The 10122-nt window shown below is 58.0% G+C and overlaps 2 protein-coding genes across 3 annotated transcripts in view; both read left to right on the top strand.

Moving 5' to 3' along the window:
* Positions 1–5016: 5016 nt before the first annotated feature.
* On the top strand, positions 5017–8248 carry LOC102377079 (carbonic anhydrase 4-like). The gene is made up of 3 exons (XM_025195249.1): positions 5017–5410; positions 5580–5728; positions 7965–8248. Exons 1-3 carry the CDS (start codon positions 5050–5052, stop codon positions 8208–8210), a joined length of 756 nt encoding a protein of 251 aa, XP_025051034.1. The 5' UTR covers positions 5017–5049; the 3' UTR covers positions 8211–8248.
* Positions 8249–8938: 690 nt separating this feature from the next.
* LOC102376848 (sodium/nucleoside cotransporter) overlaps positions 8939–10122 on the top strand; it is a 10900-nt gene continuing 9716 nt past the window's right edge. Inside the window, exon 1 of one of the 2 annotated variants that reach the window (XM_025195247.1) lies at positions 8939–10050. In XM_025195247.1, coding sequence (XP_025051032.1) covers positions 9952–10050 — 99 coding nt within the window. In that variant the 5' untranslated portion in view covers positions 8939–9951. The remainder of the gene's footprint in view (positions 10051–10122) is intronic. The other variant, XM_025195248.1, reaches the window with a different exon arrangement.

Raw genomic sequence — 10122 nt, 5'->3', positions numbered from 1 at the left:
GGGGGAAGCAGGGACCCCGTCGCGGGGCAGGCTGGGAAATGGAGTTCCCGCTCCCTTGAGGCCGATTGGCGCCAGGTGGCGGCGAAACTACAAGTCCCAGGGGGCGCTGCGTACCGCTAGGGAAATCCGCATGCGCAAAAGCGCCAGCGGGGCCTGGCTCACTGGGACTGGTTCCCATTGATCCGGTGGATACGTACGCATGCGCACAGCAGCGATACGGCTCGCCGCATGCGCCGAGTCCTGACAGGAGTTCATTTAGCGCACGCGCAATGATACCGCTACGGTTTAGCGAATGAACTAGGGTTCCCAGGGAGCTACGCGGCTGCGCCGGGCGCATGCGTATTAGGAGGGGGCAGTGATCGCTCGCTGGTGCAGAACGGCAGGCGGGGGGCATTTCGGACGCATGTGTAGAAGAGAGAGGAACCTGGCAAATATGGCGCATGCGCAGGAAGGCTGCGCTGCCGGAGAAGCGGGAAAGGGAAGGGAGTCCCGCGTGCGCATTGAGCCCTGGTGGAACTAGGGTTCCCAGGATGCTTTGCGCGGCCGGGGGGAGGAGCAGTCGAAGGGCATTATGGGAAATCCTGGGTGCCTAATCCATGATCCTTTGTGGTTGGGGCAAGTGAAAAGCATCATAGGAAATGAGGGCTGGAGGACTACAACGCCCCCGATGCTTTGCATGATGGATATGGGAGGAGTTTAGATGAGGGTCATTATGGGATATGCTGGGCCCAAGGCCTATGATCCTTGGCAGTTGGGTGGGGCCAGGTGAAAAGCATCATGGGAATTGTGTGGGGGTGAGGCCTATAGCTCCCATGATGCTTTGTGGGTAGTGTGGGTGGGGTGTCATGGCAGGGGGAAGGGGCTGCTGGAGGGCTGGCAGGGCGATGGTGCAGGAGGGCCCTGGCTCCCATAATGCTGTGCGAGAGCTGGTCATCCCATGATGCCCTGCAGGCCATGGGCAAGCTGGGAGCTGGATTGTCATCCCCCAAGAACTCCCAGAATGCTTTGCAGCATGCAGGAAAGGGAGGAGGACACACCCATGATGCTTTTCATGGTTGCAGCTGGGGGGTGTCCTTGGTGGGAAGAGGATCATGGGAGATGGTGTGCAGAGGTCCTTGGGTGTAGGGGATGGGATGGGGCAGGATCCCACCTCCCAGAATGCTTTGAAGTATCAGCATCAGAGGATGGGGAGCATGGAGTATCATGGGAGATGCAGTCTGGAGGCACTAGGGGCAGGACTATAGCTCCCTTGATCCTTTGCAGTGCTGGGAGGATGGGGTCAGAGTATCATGGGATATGTAGTTCAGAGGCTACTGGAGGGGGCAGGACTTCAAGTCCCATGATGCCTTGCAGGGCTGGGGGAGCAAGGAGCATCATGGGGCATGTGGCCTGGTGGCTTTGGAGGACATGGGATGAGAGGACTACAACTCCCATGATCCCTTGCAAGGGCAGGGAGGATTATGGGAGATGGCTTGGGGACTGTTGTAGGGGTGGTGCCAGATCGACAATTCCCATGATGCATTGCAGCAATGGTACACGGGGATGGGACAAAGAGCATCATGGGAGATGTAGTGGAGGCAGGACTATAGCTCCCATGGTGCTTTGCAGGATGAGTATGTGAAGTTCTAGTCGAAAGGCATTATGGGATATGCTGGGTCCAAGACACATGATCCTTTTTGGTTGGGTGGGTAGCTGAAAAGCATCATGGGAGTTGTAGGTGGTGAGGACAACATGCTATTGTGTTGGGAGTCCTACAGCTCCCATGATGCCTTGCAAGCAGGGAAGGAGCCAGGAGCATCATGGGAGATGTCATCTAGAGGACTTTCAGGGTGGTGGCAGGCACACAGCTCCCATGATGCCTTGCGGGGACACAGGAGGAAGCAGGGAGCATGAGGGGAGATGTGGTCCTATTGCATGGCTGACTCCATCTCCTATGATTCCTTGTGGTTCTGGAAGGTGGGGCATGAAGCATCATGGGACATTTAGCTTCAGAGGTTCATGGGGTGTGACAAGACAAGCAGTTCCCATAGTGCCTTTCCGCAGGAGCAACAGTAGAGGACAGCAAGAGGCATCATGGGACATGTAGTCCAGAGACTTTGGGTGGAGGGGAGGTGATTCCAGCTCCCATGATGCCTTGCAGCCTGGGGGGAGGCACTAGGAGCACCATGGGAATGCCTGGACTCCAGCTCCCACGAGCTTGCAGCATTGGCAACTAAGGGCATCATGGGTGATGTAGCCTCCTCCTCCCCCATAGGAGTACAGCTCCCACAATGCCTTGCAGTTAGGAGCCTGGGTGGTCCTAGGTGCAACCCATACTGGGAGCCATCCTGGCTCAGGGTGGGAGAGCCAAGAGGGCGCAGGGCATTGTGGGAGATCCCAGTCCAGATGAGGGCAAGGGGGAGGCCTCTCCAGGGGCCACTGAGGCATCATGGGAGGGCAAAGCATTGTGTTTGATCCCCTCCCAACCTCTCCTCCTCAAGCCCCTGGGGGAGGGGAATGAAAACAATGCATTGTGGGAAAGGACACCGAGCATGCTGGGAGGCAGAGCCTCCAAACCCTACCCTCCTCCTGCCACACCCAGAAGGCCACCGCAATGCATGATGGGAAGAGGGAGGACTGGGTTGGAAGCCCGGACACCTGGGTTCCCTGGGGTCAGGGGGCCTGGACACCTGAGTCCCATCACCACCTCCAGAGGTCGCCTTCTCCTTGCCCTGGGGCAGGGCCAACTGGGCCAGACTGGAGCCAGCATAGCCCTGGGTGGAGCCGGATAAACAGGCGCAGTGTTGGGAGTGTCAGCTCCCCGCCCGGGCGCCTGGGTTCTGGGGGAATTTGGTGCCTGGGCACCTGGGTTCTTTCCTTCCTGCCGGTGTGGCTGAAACCCCAAGCAACGTGGCCCCACCCTCGGGACGCCGCCCGTGCCCCACCCCGTTACATCAGAGCGGGGAAGAAAACCCAGGCATCCGGGCTCTCCATCTCCTCCCAGAGGACCCAGGCGTGCGGGCTCCCAAACCCCCCCTCCCGGTGACAGACGATACCCGGATCCGCTTCCCCAGGACTGAAACCGGAGCCTGGCACTGACCCACTTCCAGGGGGCAGCCCCGGGCCAGGGACCCAGGCTTGCGGGCTCCTAAAGCCCAGAGAGCCCAGGCTTCCGAGCCCCCTGGGACCCAGGCACCCAGCCCCCCAGCTCCCACCCCCCAACCCCAGGCATCGAGGCTCCCAAAGCCCCAGGGACCCAGGCGTCCAGGCTCCCCAAGCCCCCGGGGACCCAGGTGTGCGGGTGCATCCCCGAGGCCTCCGGGGCGTTCGGGTCTGTCATCATAACAGCGCCCTGCCCCGGCCCGGGCCGGATAAACCAGCTCCATCCCCGCCCGGACGCCTGTGCTCCTTCCCAGCTCTGGGAGGGGACCGCCAGCTTCTGGGGTTGGGGAGCCTGGGCACCTGGGGTCTCTGGGGTGGGGGGGCTGGGAGCAGGGGGCCCAGATGCCTGGGCTCTCTGGGGCATGGGAGTGCGGGAGTAGGGGGTTTGGGAGCCTGGATGCCTGGGTTCTCTGGGGTGGGGGGGTTGAGACCAGGGGTGTTAGGAGTCTGGGTGTCTGGGTTCTTGCTATCTCCCCTGCACTCCTTGCAACACTCAGCCCCACTTCCCTTCCAGGAACTGGGTGCCCAGACTCCTGGGTTGTCTGGGGTGGGGTGGGGTGGGGTGATGCAAGGTGAGAGCAGGGGTGTTAGGAGCCTGGACACCTGGGTTCTCTGCAGTGTGTGGGGTGGAGAGCAGGGAGCCCAGGCACCTGGGTTCGCTGGGCTGTGAGCAGGAGGTTTGGGAGCCCGGACGCCTGGGTTCTGAGCCTGAGGCAGAGGCTGGGCCCTGCCCCCCCCTCCCCTTACTGTAATTCCACCCGCGCGGGCGCGACCTTGGCCCATATAAGGCGGCACCACCCGACGGCGCCCACAGGCTTCCACCCCAGAGCTGGCTGCATCCAGGCTCCCAGCCGTGTAACTCCAGGGAACCCAGGCATCCAGGCTCCCAAACCCCCTGCTCCTCCTGCTCCCCCACCCAGGACCCCAGGCGTTCGGGCTCCCAAACACCCTGCTCCTGTTCCCCTCCACCCCAAGGAACCCAGGCATTCAGGCTCCCCATCCTCTTACCCCTTCGGGACCCTGAGAGCAGAGGGTTGCGAGCTCGGATGCCTGTGTTCTCTAGGGTGCAGGGGGTGCAAGGGATTGGGGAGCCTGGACTCCTGGGTTCTCTGGGGAGTGGCAGCAAGGGTGTTAGGAGCCTAGATGCCTGGGTTCCCTGGAGGATGGGAGTGTGAGACCAGGGGTTTCAGAGCCTGGTTGCCTGGGTTCCCTGGAGGGGTGGGAACAGGGGGTTTGGGAGCCCAGGCACCACCCGGGTTACATGGGGTGGAGGGGTGGGAACAGGGACTTTGGGAACCCGGACACCTCAGTTCCCTTCCCCCTGCCTGCGCCCCCAGGCCATGGACACGGCGCTGCGGCTCCTCGCTCTGCTCCTGCTGGGGGGGGCTGTTGCCCCCCACACAGGTAATGCCCCCCCTCCTCCTGGCCCAGCCCCTCCCACTGGGGCTGGAGGGCAGGGTTTATGCCCCCCTGCCCCCCCCTGTTTCTCACCCCTCCCTCTTTTCCGCCCCACCCCCACAGAGTCCTGGTGCTACGAGGACCCAGAGTGTGGTGAGACCCCCTCCCTCCCCCCCACTCCCCTGGGGAAACTGAGGCACAGGCTGGACCCAGGAGTCAGAGGACTCAGGCATCCAGCCTCCCAGTGGGCCACTCAAGGGGGGGGTTGTGTGTGTCTAACTCCGCCCCTTTTCTTCCCTGGCCCTGCCCCCTCCTGCTTGGCCCTGCTGCTGGACCTGGACTCTGCCTCCCACCTGCTCCTTCCTGGCTCTGCCCCTCTCCCCTCCGACTCCCCCCCTTTCCCACCCTGGCTCCGCCTCTGCCCCCCTCCCTGCTTCCCTCTCCCCCTCTGGTTCTGCCTCCTCCCCACCTGGCCATGCCCCTTCTCCCCTTCCTGGCTCCGCCCCCTCCATGTCTCCTTCAACCCCACCTCTGTTCTGGCCCCGCTTCCTCTGGCTCCACCCGTTCTCTTCTTCCTTGCTCCACACCCTTTCTGGCTCCACCCTGTGCCTCCGCACCCCCACCTCCTTTCTGGTCCTTCCCCTTCTGGCTCTACCGCTTCTCCTCTCCCTGGCTCCACCTCCTGTCTGGTCCCCTCTCCCCCCAGGCCCAGCCACGTGGGTGAAGCTGGGCCACTGCAACGGGACGAGGCAGTCGCCGGTAGAGCTGAGCACCCATGATGCTGTGCCTGACCCACGCCTGGGCCCTGTGGCGCTGAGTGGCTATGGTGATGCCCGCCGCCTGCGCAGCCTCCACAACACCGGCCACACTGGTAGGCCCAGAAGCCTGGGACCCTTCTCTCAGTGGTGGGGGTGGGTGGCCTGCCCGGATGCCCGGGTCCCTCTCCCTGGGGGGGATGAGTCACCCCGGATGCCTGGGAATGGGTCAGCCCAGACGCCTGGGTCCCTCTCACAGCAGTCTCTTCCCTGCACCCCCCACAGTGGACGTGCAGCTGGCGGAGGGGCTAATGCTGTCGGGCCCTGGGCTGCCAGGGCACTACCGGGCCCAATCCTTCCACCTCCACTGGGGCCAAGGCGAGGCCCGGCCCGGATCTGAGCATCTCCTGGATGGGCGCCGCTTCTCCATGGAGGTGAGCCCTGGATGCCTGGGTTCTCTGCAGGGGTTATGGGGTTGAGAGCAGAGGCTGCTGGGAGCCTGGACACCTGGGTTCTCCCACAGAGGGGTGGCTGGTAGGGGCCAAATTTCAAGGCAATTTGTGTGTGTTGTTTGTTTTTACTGACAACCAAACTTTTTTACTGATACTTTTTTTTCCTAATGACAAACGTGTTTTACTAACACACTTTTACTCATAAGTGTCTCTTTTTTCTTTACTGACAACCAAACTTTTCCGCTAACAAACATGGGATTTTTTTCCTAATGACCAATGTGTTTTACTGACACTTTTATTCATATTCCTCTTTACCAACCTGCTGGTGATCAAAGTGTTTCACCGACACGTTTTGTTTTGGTTTTTACCAAGGACCCTAGTGTTGTATTGCCAGGTGGTTTTACTGCTGCGTGCTTTTACTGAGACACACTTTTCCTGATAACCAAACTTTTTTTTTCTTGTCCTTTTTTGTATCAATACATGTTTTTATTAACAACCAAGTGGGGTTTTTTTTACTGACACATGTTGCGACCAAACTGTTTCACTGACACGTGTTTTTACTGACAAGCACAGTCGTTTTAGTAAGGCAGGACTTTACTGACACGTTTTTACTAATGACTGAACCTTTTATTTTCTTCTTGCCATGTTTTTATTGATTATATGTTTTTATTGACAACCAAGTGAGGGGGAGGTTGTTTGGTTTTTTTACTGATGTGTGTTCTTACCAGCCACCAGAATTTTTACTGATGCATTCTCAATTGAGATGTGTTTTCCTGGCAACCACACTTTTTTACTGACAGGTGTTTTTACCAGTAGTTTGACGCTTATATTGCCAGGTGGTTATAATGACACGTGTTTTTACTGAGAGATGCTTTTACTGACCTATTTTTACCAATTTACCCTAGTGTTATATTGACAGGTGGTTGTACTGGCACGTGTTTTTACTGAGAGATGTTCTTGCCGACGTGTTTTGCCAACCACCCTAGTATTACATGGGTAGGTAGTTTTAATGACACGTGTTTTTACTGACACACGTTTTTACCAACAGCCCTAATATTATATGGGCAGGTAGTTTTGACACGTTTTCACTGACACATTTTTACTGACGTGTTTTTACTAACAACCCTAGTGTTATGTTGCCAGGTGGTTTTATTGAAAGGTTTGTAATGAAAGATGTTTTTACCAACACCCAAACTTTTTTTATTGGGACGTGGTTTTACTGACACATACTTTTCTTAATGATCAAACTTTTGGCCTGACACGTTTGGTTTTTTTATATGCAAACTTTCTGATGACCAATATTTTTTTTATTGACAAGTGTTTTTCAAACAATCCTGCTGTTGTATTGACGGGTGGCTTTATTGACACATGTTTTTACTGAGAACCAAACTTTTTTATTGACACGGGGTCTTACTGACAATTGATTGTAATGATGACCAGAATTTTTTTTTTTTTACTGACATGTTTTCACCAATAACCTGACAGTTATTTTGACCGGGGGGTTTACTGACCTGTTTTTACTGACCACTTGATTTTACTGACAACCAAACTTTTTTACTGCCACATTTCTTCTATTGATCTGTGGTTTTTACTGACAACCAAGCTCTTTTAGTGCCTCATTACTATTGATCTGTGGTTTTTTTACTGATGACCAAGCTTGTTTAGTGCCACACCTCTACTGATCTGTTTTTAGGGATGATCAAATATTTTTATATCCAAGCTTCCTAGAGGTGTAGCCTTTAATTGATAACTACATGGTTTTACTGAAACACATTTTCATGGACCACTCAGCATGTGTTTTTGTTGGCAACCAATTTTTTTATTGAGACGCAGTGCTCATGATGCGTGTTTTTACTGACTGCCAGGTGGCTGATGCAGCAGAGGCACATGGTGGGTGGGGGGTGATAAGGAGGCTACAGAGGTCCCCAGGGGCTGCAAAGCTCCAGGCTGGGTTCCACATTCCGGCTCCATCGTCTGTTGATGCTTGTGTCTAACAAGGGATTGTCAATCAAGCACCAGTTGCTTGTGTTTTTTCCTGACACACTTTTTTTTAGCAGACGAATGTTTATAGGTCTCTTTTTATAGACTATCCCTAAATATCCAAACAGCTGATACTCCTGGGCAGAGACTGAGGCTGGGGGAAAGTGGAGGCAGAGGGGAGGGGGCAGAGGTCAGTGCCTGGCCCACCCCCTCACACCCTTCCCTCCACCCCCTCCAGCTCCATGTGGTTCATACCAAGGAGAACCTGACGCTGCATGAGGCCATGGATGACCCCGAAGGGGTGGCGGTACTGGCCTTCTTCGTCCAGGTGCGTCCGCATGCCTGGGTTCTCCGGGGGCTGGGGTGGAGCTGGGAGCCTGGGCACCTGGGTTCTCAGGGAGGGGGAATGGGGGCTGCGGGTTTGGATCAGCGGGCCTGGGAGCCTGGATACCTGGGCCCCCTGCCTCAGTTTCCCCACCTCTAGGCATCATCACACGCACGCCCCACCCGGCACTGGGAAGCTTTCGTCAACCAACTGAAGCATGTGGAGAAGAAAGGTAGAGCTGCATGGGGAGCCCAGACACCTGGGGGATGGGAACAGGGCGGGGTCCAAGAGCCTGGACACCTGGGTTCTCTGGGTGGGGGTTGGGGCATCCTGACTCCTGGGTTCCCTGTGTGGCAGGCGAGCGGGAGGAGCTGGACGAGATGTTCTCGCTGGGGGGACTCATGGAAGCAGTGAACCTGGGCCGCTACTTCCGGTACCATGGGTCGCTAACGACCCCCAACTGCAATGAGGTCGTCATCTGGACCGTCTTCACGGAACCCATCATGGTGCCCCCCGGTGTGGTAAGTGCCCCAGATGCCTGGGTTCTCCGGCGGGGAGGGGGGCCAGGATGCTCGGTTCTCTGGGATTGGGAGCAAGGGGTTCGGTGGCGGACTAAGAGCCTGGATGCCTGGGTCCTTGCCCCCTGACCCCGCCCCCTCCCACCCTCCAGGTGACAGCCTTCCCATCCACCCTCCACGCTACGGACTCAGAGCACGGCCCGCGGCTCCAGAACAACTTCCGGCCCGTGCAGAGCTTGGGCGGGCGCCAGGTCAAGGTCTCGGGTGCCCTGCGCTCTCGTGCCAGCCCTGCCTCCACCTGGCTGGCCCCTCCCCTCCTCCTCTTCCTCGTCCTCCCCTTGCTCCTGGGCTCCTGGCCCTAGGCCCTACCCAGATGCCTGGGTTCTGCTCTCCTCACCCCCCATCTCTTCACCCCTCCCAGACACCTGGGCTCCTTCTTGGACACCTGGGCTCCTTCCCAAATGCCTGAGTTGCACTTTGCCTGCCTCAGTTTCCCCTGATGACCAGCAGGTGGGGGGGGGAGGCGATGACCCAACTCCTGGCCCCTTTGCCTCCGCCCCAAATTCAACACAGGATGGGCTGTAAAGGGTTAATCTATCCCCCCACACTCCCATAATGCTTTGCATTGAGGGCTTGCGAGGCGGGGTGTCCGTCCAGCAGCCCAGCTCAGCCTGGGGGGCGGGAGGAGGGTTCGTGCCAGGTCCTGTCACCGAGACTACGTTCAATAATTAATTATTCATTTGCATAAGGAAACGTGAGAGGGAAGGGGGGGTAGGCGTGTGTGTGTGTGCGTGGCCCGGACGCCTGGGTCCTCTAGGTGCAGGGGGCCGGGTGCCTGGGCTCTGCGTGCGTGTGTGTGTGTGTGTGTGTCCATGCCTGTGCGCTCTGCCCCCAGGCCCCGCACTGGCTCCCCCTCGCCACCCCATACTGTGTGTCCTGGGCCCCATTCAGCCCCAATTGTGGTGATTCCTTGGGGGTGGGGAGGAGGCGGGGGTCCCCAGCCCCCCCCCCCCCCCATCTCCTCCACCATGTTATTTAAATTGGTTCTGACCTCCTGCCTGTACATGTGGCCTCTTTTAATATATGCGCGGCGGAATGTGAATATATTTGCATACATTAAAAAATGGAGTGTAAACGATGCGGCTGGGGCTCATTTATCAGTCCCTGAATCAATTAAGTAACGCTTGGTCCCAGGCCCCAGACTCCTGGGTTCTCTGTGGGCGGCTGGCAGCCTGGACGCCTGGGTCCCGTGCCATGCTCTCCCTTTGCCCCTCGGGTTAATAGCCAATCAGGGCTCTGGCCCATGACCAGTTGTTCATTAACCCACTCCCAAGCGGGTCCCTGGAGCTTGGTCCCAGCCCGCAGGCGAGAGAGGAGGCAGCATGGAGCCAGGCACCGTGGCCCCCAGCCCTGTCCTAAGCCCCTACGACATGGGCGTCATCGCTGCCTACTTCCTGCTCGTCGTCGGCGTGGGGCTCTGGGTAGGCTGTGCACCCCTCCCCTGCCCCCACCCTGTACCCCCCACCCCAACCTACACCTCCAAGCCAATGCCA

Source organism: Alligator sinensis, unplaced genomic scaffold (assembly GCF_000455745.1).
Source record: "Alligator sinensis unplaced genomic scaffold, ASM45574v1 scaffold1409_1, whole genome shotgun sequence".
NCBI lineage: Eukaryota > Metazoa > Chordata > Crocodylia > Alligatoridae > Alligator > Alligator sinensis.
Note: the sequence above shows the minus strand (reverse complement) of the source record. Positions and strands in the feature narration are given on the sequence as shown.